At 42.7% G+C, this 24,537-nt stretch overlaps 1 protein-coding gene and 1 long non-coding RNA gene across 2 annotated transcripts in view; one reads left to right on the top strand and one right to left on the bottom strand.

Annotated features, from left to right (window-relative positions):
* BCL2A1 (BCL2 related protein A1) overlaps window positions 1-15,998 on the top strand; it is a 24,678-nt gene extending 8,680 nt beyond the window's left edge. Inside the window, exons 3-6 of the mRNA XM_061158837.1 lie at window positions 1,946-2,042; window positions 2,860-3,048; window positions 5,549-6,147; window positions 15,717-15,998. Of these exons, the coding sequence (XP_061014820.1) occupies window positions 5,635-6,147; window positions 15,717-15,824 (621 nt within the window). The 5' untranslated portion in view covers window positions 1,946-2,042; window positions 2,860-3,048; window positions 5,549-5,634 and the 3' untranslated portion in view covers window positions 15,825-15,998. The remainder of the gene's footprint in view (window positions 1-1,945; window positions 2,043-2,859; window positions 3,049-5,548; window positions 6,148-15,716) is intronic.
* LOC133067852 (uncharacterized) overlaps window positions 14,910-24,537 on the bottom strand; it is a 13,861-nt gene continuing 4,233 nt past the window's right edge. The window contains exons 2-4 of the long non-coding RNA XR_009695420.1: window positions 20,074-20,240; window positions 17,314-17,494; window positions 14,910-15,064 (exon numbers count right to left, since the gene is read on the bottom strand). This is a non-coding gene — a long non-coding RNA (uncharacterized LOC133067852). The remainder of the gene's footprint in view (window positions 15,065-17,313; window positions 17,495-20,073; window positions 20,241-24,537) is intronic.

The following is a 24,537-nucleotide window of genomic DNA, read 5'->3' as shown; positions in this document are numbered from 1 at the left end:
TGACACTCTTCTTATCAATAAAAATATCTATGTTTCCTTTCCTTGAATTTGAGCAGTCATGTAATAACTTGTACAACTAGAGTAGTTTTGAAATGATACTGTGTGAGTTCTTTTCTTTTCTTTTTTTTTTCATTCGGGGGGTGGCTGTACAGCATGTAGGATATTAGTTTTCTGACCAGGGATTGAACCCATGCCTCCTGCAGTGTTAGCAAGGATTCTTAACCATTGGACCACCAGGGAAGTTCTGATACTCTGTGAATTCTAACCTGGGTTATAAAAGGCTATTCAACTCCTATATTGGTCACTGGAATGCTTGCTCTTGGCACCTTTAGCCACCACATGAGAAGTATGACCAATCTGAGATTGCCACGCTGGACAGACCACACAGAAAAATTCTGCGACTACGTGAAGAGAGACACCCAGCCAACCCCAGCTGTTCCAGCTGCCACTGTTTTAAACATTCCAGCTAAACCCCAGACACCGTGGAGGAGAGACCATTCATCCATCTGAGCCCTGCCCAAGGTTCATTTCATGAGCAAAATGCGTGATTATCATTTGAAGCCACTGATTTTGGGGAACTCCTTTGTGAGGAAGCAGTTAGAAAGCAGTAGGTAACATATGTGTACAGATGTGGCAATTTACATAAACACCACAGATAGACATGAAGGCGTAGTTCACATGTGTGTGTGTGTGTGTGTGTGTGTTTAATTGCTCAGTTCTGTCTGACTCTTTGTGACCCCATGGACTGTAGCCCACCTGGCTCCTCTGTCCATGGGATTCTCCAGGTAAGAATATTGGTGTGGTTGCCATTCCCTTCTCCAGGAGAGCTTCCGACCCAGGGATCCAACTACATCTACTGCTTTGCAGGTAGATACTTTACTGTCTGGGCCACCAGGGAAGCCCTGGAGCCTGGTGAATGCAAACCCAGGTCACAGTGGCATTAACAAAGGATACGTCCTCTGGCTACACCTGTTTCATGATCAGCTACTTGTCTCTGTCCCACACGGCCCTCCATCTCAACACACTCAAGAAATGGGACATTTCCTGCCCTATCAGTAAGAATTTCACAGTCATCAGCAGGTGCCACACTCTAGAGTTGGGGAGCCTGAAGGAGCTTAAGAAGGAAAGAACACCTGCTATCTAGCAGCCATCAGACTGCAGCCATGCCCTACAGGAAGCCCTGAAGAAACTCAGGATGAGAGAGCACAGGACACTGGTCCCAGATACCTGGGGTGCACATCAAAGGAATGATTTCAGTAAGCCCAGCCTCCTGCATCTTCCTATACAAAGAAAAGCACTATCTTGAGACGTCTGGTTTTCCTTTAACAAACAATAACCTTTTGACCTTCAGGCTACCTTCCCTTTGTTGCAAAACTTGTATAAACTGGCTCCCACCTCACCTCCTTGGAGTAGTTCTTTCAGGGTTACTTAAGATGCTACCTCCTAGCCTGAAGTCCTAAAAATTCCCACTGAATAAAACAACTCAACTTTTAGGTTGTGATTGTTTTTTAAGCCTACACACCCCATTCCAGTCTTTTCATACTTTATATACAAATAATTCTTTTTGGAAAAGACTTCATCTTTCCTCCACCTATTCAGGAAAAGTGATTATTTGGAAATGCTGCAAAATAAACTAAAGCAGACTATAATATTAAAGACTTTTTACAACAATTTCTTTTCAATTCCAGATCAGGAACCCAGAGCCCTAAATGTAGTTGGCTCCAGGTGTGAGATTGGTCGTGTTTTATTTATTCAACAGAGATCTGTCCCTGGCTTCCCTAGGTCCAGGCTCGAACACTGGCAAGAGAGGGGGAAAAAGGTAGTAGACCCTGACCTTAGGAGACTGAACTGCAGCTCTTTAAAGTCAGACTTTTTTTTTTTTTAAAGTCTTTCTTGAATTTGTTATAACACTGCTTCTATTTTATGTCTTGGTTTTTTGGCCCAGAGGCTTGTGGAATCTTAACTCCCAGACCAGGGTTCGAACCTGCATTGAAAGGTTTTGCCTGCATTGAAAGGCAAAATCTTAACCCCTGGACCACCAGGTAGGTCCCCTTTACAATAACTCCTAAACCACCTGCTCATACTATTTTTCCAGAAATGCTCATCATCACAGGAATGTAACTGGGCAGGGGTGGGGGGGTGGCAGGATATAACACATTTTTCCATCATTGCCATGGTTCGTATGGTGCTCGAGGATATGCACCATGAGGAGAAAAAGCTGCCTGCACTTGGCTTCCTGCTCCTGTGGGCCAAGAGGCATTGTCTCGGGTGGTGGGAGGAGGGGAGGAGGAACCCCCCCAGGGAAAATCCCAGAGAAGTGACTTGACCACAGGTCTGTGTGCTCCTTTGTTCTATAACTCTAGGCAGAAAGTGCCAAGAGAGGATTAGATGTGTGAGAGATTTAGTGGGGGGAATGCCTGTGAGGGAGGACGGGCAGGGAGCTGTCAGACCACAGTGTGGGCCGGCCTGGCTGAAGAAGAACCAGGAGGAAGGAGGACCCAGGAGGAAGAGTCTCAGTTGGAGCAAAGTCTCAGCCATTCTTCACGAAGCTGATGATGAGTCATCGAGCCACCTTTCAAAGGAGGTTGACCTACAGGGATGGTTCTTCCTACTCCTGCCTTGACTAGTCATCGACAGGGACAGCCTGCAGGCAGCACAACCTTCATGCCAAGTCATGGGGGCGATAGATTAAGGGCCGAGCCGTGGGGCCCTTGATCAATTACACCACTGTGGTACAAGGTTCAGAGTACATTGTTGTTTTCTTTCTTCTTTTTTATTTTTACCAAAAATTTTTATTTTTTAATTTAAGTAATTAATTAATTTATTTTTAAACTTTTGGCCACACCCTGTGGCATATAGGGTCTTCGTTCCCCGACCAGGGATCTAACCTGCACCCTCTGCATTGGGAGGCTGAGCCTTAACCACTGGACCACCAAGGAAGTCCCAGGGGTGCATTTTCATGGCCACCACAAGTCCCTCTCAGCCAGCACCCTAAGCAGCAGCTCTCCCGTCCTCCTTAACCCTTTGGAGATAATTCAGAAATACAAGGTATGTGGGATTTTTTTTTTTCTTCTGTTTGCCACTCTTCAGAGACACTGAGGCGAAGAATTAAAGTTACTCCACATGTGGATAGAACAACAACAACAAAAATAGTGAATCTCATCTCTCTAGGGCCCCTGCACTGTTTACTCTTTCTCCCACTCTCTACTCCTGCCTACTAGCAACCCTGGCTCCTCGGTCGACAGAAAGATGCGGCCGGCAGACAGGGATACAGTGCCCTGACTGCCTTCATTGCCACATACTCTGTTCCCCAGGGCTCTTCTTAGCCAACACTTTCACCGTTTCCACCAACTGTTTCCCAGAACTGGTGCCAAAGCTAAATGAGTGACAGATTTGCAATTCATTTGAACCTGAACGTTTAGGAAGATATGCCCTTATTGGGAAGCTGAATTTCTCATTAGTCTCTAAAAGATTGATGGAGAATTAGGGCTGATGAAGCCCCCACATTGTGCCAGCTGTGGTCACAGGTGCTACACAGGTCACAGGTCATCAGTTGCATACCTCACCCCTGGGAGTTCATTGTGTATGGCTGCATTTTACAAACCCTGGGCACATACTGAGTAAGGGAACAGAGATTTGGGCAGGAATGAGGCTTGGGTCCTCTGACTCCAAGTTTAGTGTTTCTTCTGGCCCCTAAATTCTATCTGCACGTTGGACAACTTGGCTGACTTAATAAGAGGAAATAGAGTTATTGGCTTATAGCAAGATTTTGTCTTTTTTTTTTTTTAACTATCTGTTTATTTGGCTGTGCTGGGTCTTAGTTGTGGCATGTGGGATCTAGTTCCCTATGTGTGTGCTCCGTCGCGCAGTCGTGTCCAACTCTTTGCTACCCCATGGACTGTAGTCTACCAGGCTCCTCGGCTCATGGCATTCTCCAGGCAAGAATACTGGAGTGGGTAGCCATTCCCTTCTCCAGGACATCTTCCCAACCCAGGGATCGAACCCACATCTCCTGTGGCCCCTGAATTGGCAGGTGGACTTCTTACCCACTGAGGCATCAACCCAGGCCCCCTACATTGGGAGCCCAGAGTCTTAGCTACTGGACCACCAGGGAAGTCCTGAACCCCTTTAGTTTTATCTAGAAGTATCTTGTGTTGCAGTCTTTAGATTTGTATGTGTTTAACACCTAACCTGTTGCTTAATGCTCTTGGGAAACATATTTTTCATTCTTGATTGTACTTTTAAAAAATTTGTGTTCATCTGGTAGTTATGCAACAAATATTTGCCTAAAAAAACAAAGTTCTGGGGTAAATGTGATGTGAGGAACAAAGCAGATACGTTTTTCTTCCCCCCATGTCATCCTATCTGAGCATCAAAGTGTCAAGGGCCATGTTGCCTCAGCAGTGCTTGAGAGGCCCTGTTTACTGGCCGTTTGCTAATCTGTATTCCAAATTTTCATTAATTCAGCTTAGCCACTGGGCTATATTGAACTTTTTTTCTTTTGGGGGTTAAATTCACACAATGTAAAAATGATCCATTTTATTTTATTCCCTTTATTTTTTATATTTAATTAATTTATTTCACTGTGCTGGGTCTTAGTTGTGGCAATTCCCTAACCAGGGATCAAACCTGGGCCCCCTGCATTGGGAGCTCGGAGTCTTACCCACTGGATCACCAGAGAAGTCCCCACATGACCCATTTTAAAGTGTACAATTTAATGATGTTTAGCATCTTCACAATGTTTCGCAGTCAGCCACCACCTCGATGTAGTTCCAAATCATTTTCATCACAAGATAGAAACCTGTACCTACTCAGCAGTTACTCCCTTCTCCCCTCAGCCCCTGGCAAACACTGATTTGCTTTCTGTCTCTGTGGATTTACTTATTCTGGCTATTTAACATAATGGGATCATACAGTATGAGAGCTCTTACATTTGGCTTCTTCCATTGGGCGTCCTGTTTTTGAGGTTCATCCATGCTGTAAAGTGTATGGACACTTCATTTCTTTCTGTGGTTTAAGAACGTTCCACGATTCATTTATCCCTTCATCTGTGGATGAACATTTGGTTTGTCTCCACCTTTTGGCTATTGTAAGTGATGCTGCTGTGAACATTCGTATGTCAGGAGTTGTGTGAGTCCCTATTTTCATTTCTTTTGGGCATATACTTATAACTGGAATTGCTGGGTCATATGGAAATTCTATATTTAACTTTTTTTCTTTGTTTTTGGCCACACTACTCGGCATGTAGAATCTTAGTTCCTCCACCAGGGATAAAACCTGCGCCCCCTGCGTTGGAAGTGGAAATTAAACACTGGCCCCCAGGAAGGGTCTCTGTATTTAAGTTTTTGAGGAACTGCCAAATGTTTCACAGTGAAAGTTCGTGAAAACTGTTTTACAATCCTACCAGCAATGCAGGAGGGTTCTGATTCCCCCGCTTCCTTGAATTTAAGACTTCAAAAACTACATTAATCACTTACAGGATGAGGAAGTGGCTTGTCTTTGAGACATTTTCCTCTTTCACATTTTATACTTTCTCTTTCACATGCAGCCCACGCCTGAAAGCGACCAGGAGGAAGGATAGCTTTAGATGATGCAAACAGAAATTCCACCGGCCTCCAGATACCATCATGTGTCATGTTTCGCCAGGCTCCACAAGCTTGTGCTTCAGACTGGCTTGGTCACTCGCAGGTGAGCAGGCTGAAGACTCTGCTCCCCGGAAAGGAGAAGATGACTGACACTGAGTTGAACTACGTTCACAGGCTGGCCGAGGACTATCTGAAATATGTGTTGCAGATACAGCAACCTGGATCCGGGGCAAGCAAAACATCCAGGGTGTTACAAGTTGTGGCTTCCTCTGTCCAGAACGAAGTGGAAAGAACGTTGAAGCAGTGCTTGGATAAGTTTGATGTGGTGTCCATAGACACTGCCAGAAGAATATTCAACCAAGTGATGGAAAAGGAATTTGAAGATGGCATTGTTAACTGGGGCAGGATTGTAACCATATTCGCCTTTGCAGGTATTCTTATCAAGAAACTTCTGGGCAAGTGTATTGCCCCAGACATGGACATGTGCAAGGACATTTCTTACTTTGTGGCGGAGTTCATCACCGAAAACACAGGAGAATGGATAAGGCAAAATGGAGGCTGGGTATGTGTGATGGAAGTATTCTTTGTTCTTTACTTTAAAACAGGAATTGAAATAGCAAGTCTCTTTGCTAATTTAAAAAAGAAATCTACCTAAAGGATTATATTTTCTTTGAGTAGTTTGCTTAAAAATTTTTTAAAATTTAAAATAAAGAGGAATTTCCCTGGTTGTCTAGTGGCTAAAATTCTGCACTTCTAACCCAGGGGGCCCAGATTTGAATCCCTGGTCAGGGAACTAGATCCCACATGGTGCAACCAAGACCCAGCACAGCCAAATAAATTCAAATAATAAAAAAAGGGCATTTCCAGCTGATTTCCAGTGAATCTTAAAACTTTACAGCTGGGAAACACTTGTGGTTTCAATTTTTATTCCTACAGTGTAAATTGGAGGAGTGAGTTTGGGGGATTAATAAAGCACCTCCCTGATGCTTCTTCAGAGTCTAGTCCACAGGACTGAGCTCTTGCCAGGGTTGTCATGACAATGTAGAATTAGTACAGATGAGTTGGTATTAGAATCTGTTATATTTAGGTATTTATTATGTTGCAAAAGACAGGTGTAAATTTTTGCCAGTTTGTTGCTTCCTGCCCCCTCTCCCTGCCTCACCCAGTTTTCTAATATACCAAATTCTGGCCAGTAAAGCTTGATGATTAAAAAAAAATAATGTACTGTATCACCAGCTAGAATCTATTCAAGATTTTCCAAATAAAAATTCACTTTATTATCAGTGCCTCAAAAACTGAAACCATGCAGGGGTCCTAGATTACAACTCAAATTGTAGCATATCATGCATGCTCAGTTGTGTTTGATTCTTTGCGGCCCCATGGACTGTAGCCCGCCAGGCTCCCCTGTCCATGGGATTCTCCAGGCAAGAATACCGGAATAGGGTGCCATGCTCTCCTCCAGGGGCCTCCTCCCGAGCCAGGGATTGAACCCGGGTCTCTTGCATTATAGGCAGATTCTTTATCACCTGAGCCACCAGGGAAACCCCACATAACTCATTGATAAGGGGCCTGTCCCGGCTGAATGTACATGCTTTTCTTGATATTCCAATAAACTTAATGCTCACTTTTCTTACGGCACTGATTTCCCATAGAACCTCTCTTCAACCCACAATCCCCGGCCTCCTCTCTTCTCAAAGCTGTCCACTGTTATCAATTATTTTACATGCAAAGCATCCCTATTAATAAAAAAAAAAAAAGCTTGTTGGATATATCCATAGAAAATATACATAGCACTTCTTTGTAAAAAAAATTATAAGTTGTTAAATAATATTTAACAATACTAATACTAATATTTGAAGTGAAAGTTGCTCAGTTGTGTTCAACTCTTTGCGATTCCATCGACTACACAGTCCATGGAATTCTCCAGGCCAGAATACTGGAATGGGTAGCCTTTCAGAAATTATTTATGTAAATAGTTCTTGGTACTTATTCTGCTTTTTTTCCCCACCCAGGGATATGTAATAAGTATTTTAGAGGGTACTACAGGGACTTCCTTGGGGCTCCCCTGTTGGCTCAGTGGTAAAGAACTTGACTACCAATGTAGGAGACATAAGAGACATGGGCTTGATCTTTGGGTCAGGAAGATTGCCTGGAGGAGAGCATGGCAAACCCACTCCACTATTCTTGCCTGGAAAATCCCATGGACAGAGAAGCCTGGAGGGTTACAGTCCATGGGGTCCAACAGAATCAGACATGACTGAGCTCAGCACAAAGACTTCCCTGGAGATCCAGTGATTAAGATTCCTGCAGGGGGATGGGTTCCAATCCCTGTTTGGGGAACTAAGATCCTGCAAACAACATGGCCACACACACGAGTACTACATATATGCTGTTGTATGTGAATGCTGTTGAACGACCATTTCTAGCTGATGGATAGTTATTTATTTCCAGAGTTATTCCAGATACTTCATTGAATATCTTTAGTCATGTCTTCCCTGTACATGTGTGCTTTTCTACGGTGAATACTGGGATATAGAATGGCTAAGTCGTGTGTCAACACATTTTCAAACTTAGTAGATGCTTGTCCTCTTAAGTGTTTCTAACCTAGTTACCCTCCTATCACAGCTCAATGGAATACACCACATTTCCTTTCTTCCCAGTTGACTAATATTACATTATGGTGGTCTGTCATAGTTTCCCTACTCTGTTGGCTTAGAAATACATACCTAATTATCTTTTTGTTGTTGTTGTTGTCCACCCCCTGTGGCACATGGAATCTTAGTCCCATGCCCCCTGCAGTGGAGCGCAGAGTCTTAACCACTGGACTGCCAGGGACATCTTCTGTTTTGCTGTTTTAATTCTTTTTTAAACCAGTTTCCTTGATTACTAGTGTCTTTTCACACTGAGCATCTTTTCATATGTTTATTGACTATTTGTAATTCTTATTCAGGGAACTGCCTATTTCTCTCCTTTGTCCATTTTCCCATTTTTTTGTCTTTTTCTCACTGATTTGTGGGAATTCTTGGAATATTCTGGACACAAATTATTTTTATATGTTTTATATACGCTAAGTCACTTCAGTCGTGTCTGACTCTTTGCTACCCTGTGAACTGTAGCCTGCCAGTCTCCTCTGTCCATGGGCTTTGCCAGGCAAGAATACTGGAGTGGGTTGTCATTTTCTTCTCCAGGGGAAATCTTCCCCAGGGATCGAATGTCTCTGACATCTCCTGCATTGACAGGCAGACTCTTTACCACTAATACCACCTGGGAAGCCCCTTGTATATGGTGGATATCTTCTAATATGTTGACTGCCTTTTAAAACTATAGATGTTTTCAGTGCTTACAAATGTTTTAAAAGTTGATGAAATCACACGTATTAATCTTTTACTCGATGTCTTTTGCACTTTGTTTGATATCTTTCTGCATAATGAAAGGGCTTCCTTCAATCACTCTCCTTTCTCTATCACCTTTTTTTCTTGGAACTCAGCCTGACTTGGGGCTGGACAAAACATGCGAGATGTTTGGTCATGATTTCTTCTGGTTGCTGTGGGGAGCTATACTGAAGGATGGATGGAAATTGCAGCTATTATGTTGCATAGATTTCAAGTGAATGCAGAAGGTCTCTAGCACAGAGGTCCATGTGTACAGAAATCCTAGTTGGCAAATTCTATATGAGTGGCTCAATGGTAGAGATTCTGCCTGCCATTGCAGGAGATGCAGGTTTGATCTCTGGGTCAGGAAGATCACCTGGAGGAGGAAATGGCAACCCACTCCAGTATTCTTGCCTGGAAAATTCCACGCACAGAGGAGCCTATCTGGCTACAGTCCATGGGGTTGCAAAGAGTCAGACACGACTTGGTGACTCAACAATAGCAGCAAAAACAACGTATGAGCTTGGACTGTATTTGTAACACACACAAAATTAAGAAATGTTCCTGAAAAATTTTAACTTATTCACAGTAAATGTTGTAAGTTCCTGGAATTCATAATTAGTGGATGGTATGAAAATGTCTCTGAGAAATTCTAGAAGGGTATACCTGACCTTTCAGGTGTATGGAGGTTTGTAACATTGTATAGGAGGCGGTAACCAAAACTATCCCAAAGAAAAAGAAATGCAAGAAGGCAAAGTGGTTGTCTAAGGAGGCCTTACAAATAGCTGAGAAAAGAAGAGAAGCAGAAGGCAAAGGAGAAAGGGAAAGATATATCCAACTGAATGCAGAGTTCTAGAGAATAGCAAGGAAAGAAAGAAAGCCTTCTTAAGTAGTAAACTCAATACAAGTTTAGGGCTACTGTTATTATTAGTAGCATCATAGTATTGCCTAAGTTTCCTGAATACCTGCTCAGTCGCTCAGTTGTGTCCAAATCTTTGCACCCCATGGACTGTAGGGCTCCTCTGTCCATGGGATTCTCCAGGTAAGAATACTGGAGTGGGTTGCCATTTCCTCCTCCAGGGGATCTTCCCCACCCAGGGATCGAACCCGAGTCTCACATGACTCCTGCACTGGCAGGCGGGTTCTTTACCACTAGCACCACCGGGGGAAGCCCAACTTCCTTGAATAGATAGGTGTAATCTCCAGAAATTATATCACCAGCTATAGTTAAGATATTAGCCACCATCTAAAACAGATGCCCTACAGGAAAAAAAAAGACCAGTGAGATTTATTCTTTTTTTCATTTATTTTTATTAGTTGGAGGCTAATTACTTTACAATATTGTAGTGGTTTTTGCCATACATTGATATGAATCAGCCATGGATTTACATGTGTTCCCCATCCTGTACCCCCTCCCACCTCCCTCCCCATTGCATCCATCTGGGTCTTCCCAGTGCACCAGCCCTGAGCACTTGTCTCATGCATCTAACCTGGGCTGGCAATCTATTTCACACTTGATAATAAACATGTTTCAATGCTATTCTCTCAGATCATCCCACCCTCGCCTTCTCCCACAGAGTCCAAAAGTCTGTTCTATACACCTGTGTCTCTTTTTCTGTCCTGCATATAGGGTTATCATTACCATCTTTTTAAATCCAATATATATGCGTTAGTATACTGTATTGTTGTTTATCTTTCTGGCTTACTTCATTCTGTATAATGGGCTCCAGTTTCATCCATCTCATTAGAACTGATTCAATGTATTCTTTTTAATGGCTGAGTAATATTCCATTGTGTATATGTACCATAGCTTTCTTATCCATTCATCTGCTGATGGGCATCTAGGCTGCTTCCATGTCCTGGCTATTATAAACAGTGCTGCAATGAACACTGGGGTACACGTGTCTCTTTCAGATCTGGTTTCCTCATTGTGTATGCCCAGGAGTGGGATTGCTGGGTCATATGGCTCTTTTTTTAATTTTTATCATCTTGAGCTGCTTTCCTTTCCTTCTTCCTTCCCTCCTTTCCCCTCTCCCTTGTTTCTCCCTTCCTTTCTTTCCTTCTTTTCTTTGCTGCTTCTCATGTCACTTTTTATTCCTCTTCCACATTTACCATTACTTCCTCCTGTCTCTGCCAGCGTTACATACTAGAATGAAAAGGCTCTCGTAGATCTGACAGGAGAACCAGTGCTATTTTTTCTTTTTTAAAGCAGTTTGGCATTCACGAGGAAAGGCTGGTTCTTAAAAACCAGCAGAATGCATCTGAGAATACACTCATCTCACCGCCTGGGATTGCCTTTCCTTTGCAGCCAGGTGGCTTTCCTGCTTTTGCCCACTTCAGTAAAACACTCTCCTGCCCTGTGCTGGTTGAGTGGAAAGGATATCCTACCTCCAGTTTCACATGAGAGGAATCACCTCTATCTAATGCATACTGAATAAATACATCATGCTTGGCCCAGAGCCTGTGGTATAGAACATAGCCAGCAAATATTTGTTAATGGGGTGATGGAATGAACTAGCATTGAAAGTGAGATCTAAATTCCGGTTTTCCCACTCACTAGAAGTGCGATCTTGGGTGAGTTACTGAAGTCACTTGAGACCCAAATTTCTAATATAATATAAAATAATATTTTCCATAATATATGGGCTTCCCCGGTGGCTCAAACAGTGAATTCCCCTGTAATGCAGGGGACACGTGTTCAATCCCAGCGTGGGGAAGATCCCCTGGAGAAGGGAATGGATGCCCACTCCAGTATGCTTGCCGTGAGAATCCCATGGACAGAGGAGCCTGGGTGTCTACAGCCATGGATTCACAAAGAGGGACACAACTGAGGGACTAACATTTTCACTTCACCTCACATAATATATAATAAAGACAATAATAAATACCGTTAAAAGTTAAAAGTTGAAAGAACTTTTCTGTAAGAGTGTTTTGTAAACTGTCAGATACAATACAACTGTGAAGGTTACATGGGAAATTCCAAAAAGTTTAAATATGCAAATTCTCAAAACTACTCCAATACCAAAAGAAAGCCCCTTCTGAAAGTAGGAATGTACAATCGGAACTGGTGCTTTCCATGTAACCAGCATGTTAAAGTCTGAGTCATAAGAGTTATGCAAAGTAGGTTTTATTTTCTTATGATCATCTAGCTCTCAATAATGGTCTGGTAAATTTGAGGGCAGACCAAAGGACCTACACAGGCGTGTAGATGCTTGACCAAGTGTTCAGCCTGGCAAAGGCATTTCCAAAATGATGTAATATAAGCTCAAAATTTTTTATATATCCTTTGATGTATAAAATAGATTTGGGGGCCAGATTCTTCTTGTATGTCTTTTTGAATTTTAACTTGAGATTTAAAAATCATTTAATGAAGAATAAGGTTAGATGTAGTTCAGGCCTCCTTGAGGGCTCCTCCAGGGAGTATTTGTGGAGTATCCTATCCACTTGACCAGCTCAGCTCTCTCCCCTTGGGAGTCCTCTGTGACTCCTGTGCATAGCCGGCATTTGATGCATCAGCAAATTCTGATTCTGCACACCCAGCACATTGGAGCAACTCTCTTCTCTCACTTAACTGTGTCAATAGGCTCCTCTCAGCTTCCCTGCTTCCAAGCTTGCCCTGTGATGCTCTGTTCCCCATATAGCAGAGTGATTAGAGCCATCAGAGGAATTTTTAAAATAACTCGCCTTACATATTCCATGTTAACACTTCCAATGTTTAGAGACTATCCCATCGTTTTTATGCATCATAATTTACTTAAGCAGTTTCCAACAGCTAGACATTTGGGTTGTTTTCTGTTTTTCCTTCTTAGAGATAATGCTTCAGTACTAAACATGGAGATGGTTTTCCACCCCCCACCACATAAAAGAAGACTGCCTTTCACTGCCTCTCCCTCTCCATTCTGCCTTTTGACTCTAGTTCCTCACTGCTTCTTTCTCTGACACTATAAAAGAACTTGGTATCCAGGGCCAAACAGATGGTTACTTTGAGACTAAAGTCTGCCATCTTCTCAGTCAGCTGGGTTTCCGAATAAAGTCTTATTCCTTGCCTCAAAAAAAGACGGCTGCGTCATGATCACCTTCTTACAATAGAATGATTGGTTCATCTATAATCACACTACTCATACATTTTGGAATACACATTGCCTTCAAAAGTTTTGTTACCAATGGGACAAGCTCACAATTTGATCAGCATTAGGTGGAACCATTAAAAAAAGATTATTCTTGAGGGTTTAATAGACTTCTATTAACAAGGTCAAGTTAATAGGTCTAAAAAACAGTAAGATTCTATTAAAATGTAAATTTAACAGCTGATAATGTGGAGTTTTTTTCCCATATACTTGCTCATGATTGATATTTATCTTCTCAACAGCCTTTGCCTTTTAAATTATTGAGGGCTTGATGATTTTCTCTTATGTTTGAATGAACTCTTTCATGGCAAATGTGTAACAAATAGTATCCTGGTCTGTTGTTCTTATTTTAGTTTCTTATAGCTTAAAAAAAAAAAGAATCTTCATATAGCTGAATTGTCAGTTTTTTTCCTTTGTTCTTGCTTTAGAACTTAAATATAAGAGGGTGACATATTAACCCATTAACTGCCTGATCATAATGGTGATCATTGTTGATAATAATAAAAATCATTGTAGAGTGCCCCCACAGTACGGGGTTTATAGAAATTCTAGGAAGAGGAGCACTGAAGTGGATCTCACACCTGGGACGTGTGGGAAATGCCTGAGTGTGTAAAGGCAGGAGAAAGAGGAAGAAAAGCAGGAGCAGCCTGTCCCCTCTGGGAGCTTGTGACAGCAAGTGCCTCTGGGCATGACATCACACTTCACAAGGAGGCAGAAGTTGGCTTTCTTATGCAATCTTTTCAATGGAAAATTCCTCCTGAATGGTGTTAGTCTTCGCTGCCGGTGATGCTCCAAAAGACAGTTCCACAGCATTATGGAGTTCTCAGTCAAAGAAATATGTTTGGTTTACACTTTCGTGTTAGTCACACTAGACTGTGAACTACGAACTACTTGAAGACATTTGTAACCCCAGAAATGGAACTTTACTAGATGAACATCTAAAAAAATTTTTTTAAACAATTTTCTAATCTTCTTTGGAGTGGTTTGAAAATTTATGGAGTGAAAAGAGCAGTGCTTGCATTTCAGTACAGGTCCAGGTACTAAGAAATCAGGTAACCTTACTTACATTTTTTTCTGGATTTCCGTTTCCTCATTTGTCAAAATAAGAGAGGACATTAGACTGGATAAGCTTAGAGGTGCTTTTCAGTGAGGGTGCTCTATAATAATATATCAAAAGTTAATTAACTACAGTGTCCAGTTTATGTGTACATGCATTCTCAGTTGCTCAGTTGTGTCCGACTCTTTGCAACCCCATGGACTATAGCCTGCCAGGTTTCTCTGTTCATGGAATTTTCTGGGCAAGAATACTGGATTGGGTTGCCATTTCCTACTCCAGGGGGTCCAGTTTATATGCTTCTTTAAAAAAAAAGTCTGATTAAAAAAAGGAATGAATGTAATCTGGCTTTACTGTTGCATCCTCATGACTCTCAGCACAAAGGAGTTTACAAATAAATGCTTATTTCAGGGGCTTCCCTAGTGGCTTAATGGTAAAGAATCTGCCTGCCAATGCTGGAGACATGGGTTCAATCCTTGATCCGTGAAGATCCCACATGCCTTGGAGCAACTAGGCCCATGTGCCACAACTATTGAGCCTGTGCTCTAGAGCCGGAGAGCCATGTCCACTGAGCCCACATACTGCAACTACTGAAGCCTAAGCACCTACAGCCCTTGCTCTGCAACAAGAGAAGCCACTACAACGAGAAGCCTGAGCACTAAAACTAGAGAGTTACTCATTTGCCACAACTAGAGAAAGCCTGCGTGCAGCCACAAAGACACAGCACAGCCAAAAACAAATCAATAAAGAAAATTATTTAATAAATGCATATTTTAGTCCCAAACATTCAGAAGAAAAAGTGCGGTGGAGGGCAGGGGGGATAAGATAGACTCTCTACCCTCTAGCGCTATGCCGTCCAATGCAGTGGCCACTTGTCACTGGTGACTGTTGAACAGTTTCAATGTGGCTGGTCTGAATTGAGATATGCTGTAAGTTCAAACACACATTGGATTGTAAAGATTTAGTACCAATAAAGTAAAATATCTTATTTCCATCGTGCTTACATATTGAAATCAAAATTTATTTGTTTGCTTATCTATTTATTTATTTTTGGCCATGTGCAGCAAGGCATGTAGGATCCTAGTTTTCCACCAGTGATCAAACCCACGCCCCCCACATTGGAAGCACAAAGTCTTAATCACTGAACCATCAGGGAAGTCCCAAAATCATAATATTTTTAGATAAATTGATTATATTTTAAAAATTAATTTTGCCTCTTTTTACTTTTAAATATGTGGCTACTGGAAATTCCCTGGCAGTCCAATTGTTAGGGCTCCATGGTTTCAATGCCAAGGGAGAAGATTCAATCCCTGCTTGGGGAAATAAGAAAGATCCAGCAAAAAAAAAAAACCTGTGGCTAAAAAGATTACATATGTAGCTTGCACTATATTTCTGTTGGACAGTACTGCTCTAGGGTGGTCTGGAATTGAAGATAGAGAATGGTAATGAGGATGAATAGAATAAAGCCAGTGAAAATATAGAGACTACCTATATTAATTAAATGACAGTTTATTTGCTTTTCATTCTAACAAATTTAGTCTCCACTGATTTTTAAAATGTTAACTTTGTTTTCTTGTAGGAAAATGGCTTTGTAAAGAAGTTTGAAACCAAATCTGGCTGGCTGACTTTTATGGAAGTTACAGGAAAGATCTGTGAGACATTATGTCGCCTGAAGCAATACTATTGACTGAAAAGGACACTCCACATTGTGAAATTTGTCTAATTTTTTATCTCATACAAGAAGTACTGTCAACACTTACTCCTACTTCTAAACAGAGAACTTTGATGATGTAACTTGACATTCTGGAGTTATGGGAATTTTGTCCCCATTTTAGTGAATAAATTGTATGTATTACTTATAGCTGTATGTGATGTGTACCATCTGGGAGTCTAACAACAAAACGATAAAGCTCAATATAGGGAACAGGGGCTGAACTAAGAGAAGGATGACCGGGAAGGTGACGACTTTGGCAGATTTTCTTAAGGGTGTGTCCACTACCCCCAAATCATTTTCAGTGTCAGTAGTCTAGATTGATGGGCTTCCCAGGTGCTGTGCTCAGTCGTGCCCCGACTCTTTGCAACCCCATTGACTGTAGCCCACCACACTCCTCTGTCCATGGGAATTCTCCAGGCAAAAATACTGGAGTGGGTTGCCATGCCCTCCTCCAGGGGATCTTCCTGACCCAGGGGTCGAATTACAGACAGATTCTTTACCTTCTGAGCCAGCAGGGAAGCCCCTTCCCAGGTGGCTCAGTCGGTAAACAATTCGCTGCCAAGAAGGAGATGCAGGAAACCCGGGTTCGACCCCTGGAGGAGGAAATGGCAACCCACTCCAGTATTCTTGCCTGGAAAATTCCTTGGGCCGAGGAACCTGGCAGGCTATAGTCCTTGGGGTCACAAAGAGTCAGACACAACTTACCAACTAAACCACTACACCACAGTCTAGACTGACAGTGGGTGAGGTCTGCTGCCCACATGCCTCTGGGATCCAAGTTTTCTGAAGACCCCAGGGCCCCTGAATGGCTACATGTGGTTTTTTACTGATGCCTTCTCAGCTCACTTCAGAGGTGTCCTTTAAAGTTTATGAATATGGCAGCGAGATATGGAGGATACCTTGGGAGAATCTGAACAAGGATAGTCAGGTAAATGACTCAACATTGAGCCACTGTTAAACTCTCCATTTAAGAAATTTCACAAAGTAGGGACTCCTGTGTGGTCCAGTGGAAGGTCCATTGGAAGGTCCGCCTTCCAATCCGGGGGACATGGGTTCAATCTTTGGTTGGTGAACTAAAATCCCACATGCCACAGGGCAACTAAGCCCATGATCTATAGCTACTGAGCCTGTGTGCCTCTACAACCTAACCCTAAGGTCGGATGCAGCCAAAAACAAATAAAAAATTTTTTTCACAAAGTGGAAAATGATGTCATTTATTAGCCCCTGTGTTCTGATTTTTAGGTCAGCACATCTGATTGTAATATGGGAGCACTGTACCTTGCTCTAGACTTTCTCCTTCTTCCTCTCCTCCCACAATACAATCTCTACCCATCCTGGGGCTTGTTTTACCCTTCCTCTGAAGTTGTTGAAGGATCCAGTAAAGAAACCAGAGCCTCCTTTCCCTATGCCCCTTCAGGCTATGGGCATGTTCACAGGGGGTTTCAGTTAATATATGTTTTACCTCTCATGGTGATTCTTTTTCTTTGTTTTTGGTTGTGCCATGCAGCATGTGGGATTCTAGCTCCCTGTTGTTGTTCAGTTGCTGTCGAGTCTGTCTCTTTGCAATCCCATGGACTGAAGCATGCCAGGCTTCCCTGTCTTTCACTCTTTAGCTCTCTGACCAGGGATCGAATCTGTGCCCCCTGAAGAAGAGTTGGATACAATTTAGTGACTTAATAGGAACAACTCCTTTGGAAACTTGGAGTCTTAAGCACTGGACCACAGGTGATTCTTAACGGTGGGGATTAGGACACTGGGGTGAGTTAGCAGGGAGATATTTCCGATCAAAGTAGCTCTGGCTACTTAGCAAATCCTAGGTCACCTGGGCAGTGTCTGCAGCGGGCGAAGAGCATTTTCCTTTTCCTCCTTCACCTCCCCTCCCCCTACCAATTGTGTTCAGTATTAATCACTTTTTGCATTAATCAGCACTAACGGTGGGAATGAATAATCATGAATGGATGTCAACAGGAAGTGTGTGTCAGAGCACTTCTACCTGGAATAGGTTTGCACAGGAAACCACAAACCCTGGCTTTTATATTCTGCAATAATGTATTTAACAAAGTGACGGTGAGATATCACTGACCGTTTCTGGCTTGGCTGGTGACTTGGTCTTTCAAACTACAGCTTGCTGTGTGCTTGTTTAGCACCTTAGTTAAAAGAAAAAAGCTTTGAGGAATCTCAACTTCTAACTGATGCCATAAACAAAAATGAAAGTGAAACAGATTACAAACATAAATGTTAAGTTGAAACTATAAAGCTCCTGGAGGAACACATAGGAGAAAACCTTCACAACCTTGGAACAGGTAGATTTCTTAGTGACAACACAAAAAACCTGAACTGGAAAAGAAAAGATTGGTAATTTAGAAATCACCAAACTTTTAAAAATTATTTTTAAAAGCTACAGTTGAGAAGTCAGAGAGGGTATGTGAATTATATCTCAATATAACTGTTTAAAAAAATAAAGCAAGTCACAGAATGGGAGATAATATGTGCCACATTACTATCTGACAAAGGACTTGTATCCAGAATAAATATAATACTCTTACAATTTGATAAAAACATGACCATTGACCTAATTTAAAAATTGGCAAAAAATTTGATCACACATTTCGCAAATGTAGATGGTCAACAGACATGAAAAAGATTCTGGACACCATTAATCATGAGGCAAATGCAAATTAAAACCACAATGAGAGGACTTCCCTAAAGGTCCAGTGGTTAAGAATCTGCCTGCCAATGCAGGAGACATGGGTTCTATCCCTGGTCTGGGAAGATTCCACGTGCTGTGGAGCAACTAAGCCTGTGTGACACAACCAACAGAAACCCATGCACTGCAATCAAAAGTCCACACGCTGCAACTAGGGAGAAGCCCCTGCATGCTGCAACTAAGACCCAGTGCAGCCAAAATATAAAAAATCTTAAAGCAAAAATAAAAACCCACAGTGAGACCATTGCACACCCTCTAGGATGGCTAAAATGAAGAAGGTTGATAATACTATCCTTGGGGAAGATATGGAATAACTGCAAGTCTTGTCCATCTCTGCTGGTAATGGAAAACCACAACTGCTTTGGAAAACAGCTTGGCAATTTCTCATAAAGTAAAAGTATATTTACTGTAAGACCCAGACTTTCTACTCCTAGGTATTTACTCAAAAGAAATAAAAACATATGTCTGTACTATTCATCATAACTCTATTCACAATGGCCAAAAGAAAAAAAAAACCCAAAACCCTGGAAACAACCCAAATGTTTATTTGACAGGTGAGTGGTTCAGCAAATTGTAGCATATCCACATGATGGAATATTACGAATGGAAAAAACAAATGAAGAACTGATACACACAATGGAATGGATAAACCTCAAAAACACGTTGAGCAGAAGCAGCTGGTCACAAAAGGAGTATATATCATACTATATCATCTAAGTGAAATTCCAGAAAAGACAAATCTAATACATAGTGACAGAGAGCAGCTGAGTAGTGGCCAGGGACTGGTGTGTGGGTGAAGGGAGTGAAGAAAACATTCTATGTCTTGCTTGAGCTGGCAGAAATTTGCCAAAATTCAGAGAGGTTCACACTTAAAATATGTGCCTTTTGTTGCAGATAAATAATATATCAATGAAACTGACTTAGAAAAAAAGCTCTTGTGTGAGGGAAAAAATAATAAACACTCATTACAAATGACGTAAACAACAAGGAAAAATACACAAGGAGAGAAATAAATACCATCCTCAATACTAATTTGAAGTGAAATGCTACTCACATTCAGATAAAATCATGTAGCACTTGATTTTCACCTCCTTGTCATGCAAAAGGACTTGGCCAGATATTAAAGACTTGCTGATGCCCTACTAGGCACTGTGTGTATCTGGCCCTCCCTTCATTCATCCCTCTTGTTTCCAATGCTTCCTCCCAGTGTCTTGTCTTTTCTGCAGCTTCGCTGGTCTGTCTTCATAACCCTTGAGACCACGGTCTTTTTCATCTGTTGTTCCCTCTGCTCAGGACACATCTTTGCCCCCCACATCTGGTCATGTTTACTTGCCCTTTGGATTTCAGTTTAAAGGTCATTTGCTTAGGGACGCCTCCCCTGACTAGGTTAGACTCTCCTATTATAGTCTCTGGAAACACCATAATCTCAATTACAGTTTCATATTTGTGTGAGTTTGGAATCTGTAGACCTGTTTCCTCAACAGGAGGGCAGGATCCATGGCTCTCTGTACTCACCGTTCTCTCTCAGAGTCCTGTTCAGAGCCAAATGAAAGTTCAATAAACATGTGTTTCAAAAATAAATGAATGAGGACTTCTCTGGCAGTCTAGTGGTTAAGACTCCATCTTCCAGTGCAGGGGGTGCAAGTCCAATCCCTGGTCAGAAAGCTAAGATCCTACATGCCCTGTGGCCAAAAGAAAAAAAAATGTAAAACAGAAGCAATATTGTAACAAGTTCAATAAAGACTTTTAAAATGGTCCACATTTTTTAAAAATCTAAAAAAAAAAAATAAATGAATGGACGTCAGCTGGTTTGGGGATGGGTCACACATGAGGCTGCAGCTGGGCTGAGTGTTGTGTGTGGAAGGGAGTGATGGCTGTTTATTGGTTGTCTTCCACGTGCTAGGAGCTTCGGATATTCAATCTCTTTCTATTTTTATGGTAGTTCCCTGAAGTAGGTCAAACAAATCAATCCTAAAAGAAATCAATCCTGAATATTCATTGGAAGGACAGATGCTGAAGCTGAAAGTTCAATATTTTGGCCATGTGATGCAAAGAGCCAACTCACTGGAAAAGACCCTGATGCTGAGAAAGACTGAAGGGCAGGAGGAGAAAGGGATGAGAGAGAAAGAGATGATTGGATGGCATCATTGATTCAATGGACCTGAGTTTGAGCAAGCTCCAGGAGACAGTGAAGAACAGGGGAAGCCTGGAATGTTGCAGTCCATGGGATCGCAGAGTCGGACAGGACCAGTGACTCAAAACCACCACCAAGAACAAGGTATTACGCCCATTTTGTATGTGTGTGTTTTAGTCACTTGGTCATGTCCGACTCTTTGTGACCCTGTGGACTGTAGCCCACCAGGCTCCTTTGCCCATGCAATTTTCCAGGCAAGAATACTGGAGTGGCTAGCCATTCCCTTCTCCGGGGGATCTTCCCAACCCAAGGATCGAACTGGGGTCTCCTGCATCGAAGGCAGATTCTTTACCATCTGAGCCACCGGAACAGCCTACTCCCATTTTACGAACTGGAGAAACAGGCATAAAGGCAGTGAGAAACTCGCCCTAGGTCCTGGAGTTGCATGGGTGTGTCACACTGGCCCCTGGGCCCCAGACTGGGGCTCACTGCCCTGGACCTCCTCTCTCTGCTGCACTTCCTCCTCATCTCCTGGGGCCGCCCAGACCCTCCACTTCCTTCTCTAGCCTTTTCACAAGCTGGGGTTGTGTGTGAAGGCCAGCCGGCTCCCAGCTGACTGCACATGTCTTTAGCAACCCTGTGGGTGTCCTCAGCCTCTCCCCTCATCATCTTCACTAAACTATGCATGTCCTCCTTGGAGCAGCAGCCCAATCCAAGTTAGCCATTATGATTCTGGATCTGGAAACTTAAAAAAAAGTTAATTAATTAATGGCTACACTGGGTCTTTATTGCCATGTGTACTTTCTCTGGTTGTGGCGAGTTGGGGCTCCTCTCTGTTGGGGTGCTTGGGCTTCTCATCTCTCTGGTTTCTCTTGTTGCAGAGCATATGTTCCAGGAGAGAGGGCTTCAGTAGTTGTGGCTCACAGGCTTGGTTGTTCCTCCACATGTGAGATCTTCCTAGACCAGGGATGGAACATGTGTCTCCTGCACTGGCAGGTCAATTCTTTACCATTGAGTCTCCAGGAAAGTCCTACATCTTGCAACTGTTTTCACAGGCTGCAGAGCTGCTGACAGGGAAATGTTGCTTTGTATTAATATAATTCCACGGAACATAAAGATAAAACAGACTGTTTCCTTGTAATCCGTTGCTCTGTGTGGCCATTTCTGCTGGAAGATGCAGTTAGGGATTGGGCATTGGGGTTAAATAATTTCCCCACAGTGCTGGCGGGTTTCTCTGATTCATCTGCCTGATGACCAAAGGTGGGACTTCAAGACAGCTAAATGAGCCTATGGCTCCTTTATTGCCTGAATAACATAAACGCAACCAACTCACATGAGAGTCAAACCCATTACCAACATTCTCTGTAACTATGCTCAAATTAAAGGTTGATGATTGCAACATGAGGACGTCTACACAAGAAGTATTTTTTAGAAACACTTGCAACATGATTATTTTTGACACAATTTGATTCCCATTGACTCTGCTTTTTATTTCACTGAGAATTTTGACATATCTTCCCTCCCATTTCTAGTTACCTACCTGCATCGAAAGTGGTTTATCTTTCCTTCCCTCCTATTATTAGTGAGTCAGCTGTTGGAAGGCCAACCACTGTTGTTGTCTTCAGACACTCGTATCCGACTCTCTGCGACTCCGCGGGCTTCAGCACACCAGGCTTCCCTGTCCTTCACTATCTCCCGGAGTTTTCTCAAACTCATGTCCATTGAGTCGGTGATGCCATCCAGCCATCTCCTCCTCTCTCATCTCCTTCTCCTCCTGCCCTCGATCTTTCCGAACACCAAGATCTTTTCTAATAAGTTGACTCTTCACATCAGGTGGTCAAAGTATTGGAGCTTCAGCTTCAGTATCAATGCTTCCAATGAATATTCGGGGTTGATTTTCTTTATGATTGACTGGTTTGTTCTCCTTGCTGTCCAGGGGACTCTCAAGAGCCTTCTCCAGCACCACAGTTACCCTCTTCCTTACTGCCTCTGCAGAAACAGTTCTGCAGCCTCACTCTTCTGCATCCTAGAATATTTCCTCCACTGGACCAGTGCAGTTAGCCCACAGACTTCCCTGATGGTTCAGTGGTTAAGACTCCTCGCTTCCACTGCTTCCACTGAATGTTCTGTCAGAGAGGTGAGAAGTCTCACATCCACCATCACATAGCATCCAACTGAGAAAATCCTTTCGACATTTTTGTTCTCCAGAGTTCCTCTTCCTGGCTGTGCTGCTCCAAGGGCTTTTCTGCCTCCTCCTTGTCATGGCAGTCCAAACGCAGGTTGGAAAAGAATTTCCAGAAAGAGTATTGCAGAAAGGAGTGAGCTTATTAAAAACAAAGAGCTGAGATAACGTGGGCAATGCAAGCACAGCAGACTGACCTCCTGACAGGCCAGAGAGTCAATGCTTTTGGGTTAATATCTAAGTTTTTAAAAACTTTTCTTTTGTATTGGCATATAGCTGATTAACAATGTTGTGACAGTTTCAGGTGAACAGCAAAGGGACTCATCCATACATATACATGTATCCATTCTCCTCCAAACTCCCATCCAGGCTGCCACATAACACTGAGCAGAGTTCCATGTGCTATATACAACAGGACCTTGTTAGTTATTTATTTTAAATACAGCTGTGTGGACATGTCCATTCCAAACTATCCTTTCCCCCATCCTTCCCTCACCCCCAGCAACCAAAAGTTCATTGTCTAAGTCAGTGAGAATCTTTCTGTTTTGTAAGTAACTTCATTTGTATCATTTCTTTTTAGATTCCACATATAAGGGATGTCATACAATATTTCTCCTTCTCTGACTTACTTCACTCAGTATGACACTCTCTAGGTTCATTCATGTAGCTGCAAATCTCATTATTTCATTCTTTTTAATGAGCAGCCAATTCTTATAGCCTCAAGTCAAAGAAAATTTCTGCTGGAATGTCAGTGTTAGGTGATTTGTTAGGGTGCTATGGGGAGACTATTGAGGTGGGTGTTTTTGCCTAGTTTTGGGCCAGGAAGTCTGCTGGTGATAATCGGGAGGGTTTTGGCAATGGTTACAAAGGGGCTCCATCAGCTGCAGAGGTGACCTTGATTCTGGGCTCCAAGTCTGTGGCCTTGGTGCAAGGCCTCCCATCTGTGGCCTTGGGGCAGGACTCCACACTTCTCTTCCCTCAAACATAGCGGAAACTAGCTTCATGAGCTCCACAATCTCTCCCCTTCTTTTTTTTTTTTTCCCCAATTTGAGTCACTACCCTCCTTCTCTTGCTTTGAGGAGCAACGTAAAGTCATCTTATGCACAGCAGCTTAGGGACCATCTTTTCAGTACTCTGGTTTTCATTCTCTAAGCCAAGTGAATGAAGCTTTCTCCTATCAGCACACTGTGACAGCTGTGACATCAGCCATGCACAGAGTATAGGAGCACCGCACGCTGTGGCCCAAGTGGTGAGTCATGGAGCTGCTCAGTTCATCTGGGGCCAGGCGGAGAGGAGCCTGTGTCCCATGATGCGAGGCTGGTTTTGAAAGAGACAGTGATATGGACAGAACGTTTTCTTTGTAAGGAAGCTGGGTTTGGTGGTGGTGCGTGTGCGTGCCCTGACTGCAGGAGAGCTTACTGGCTGGGAGATGCGTGAGGAACCTGCTGGAATGGATGGTTAGTGAATACTTGTTGATTTACACCTGGGTCAATTAAAATTTCACAGTAGGAGCTTTCCCATTCCATGCTTTCACTAGTTTATTTCTCAGACTTTTATTGTGAATTGGGATTTCCCTGGTGGTCCAGGGATAAGACTGAGTTCCCAGTGCAGGAGGCTTGGGTAAGATCCCTGGTTGGGGAACTAGATCCTGAATGCCACAACT

This window comes from Dama dama, chromosome 13 (genome assembly GCF_033118175.1).
Source record: "Dama dama isolate Ldn47 chromosome 13, ASM3311817v1, whole genome shotgun sequence".
NCBI lineage: Eukaryota > Metazoa > Chordata > Mammalia > Artiodactyla > Cervidae > Dama > Dama dama.
Note: the sequence above shows the minus strand (reverse complement) of the source record. Positions and strands in the feature narration are given on the sequence as shown.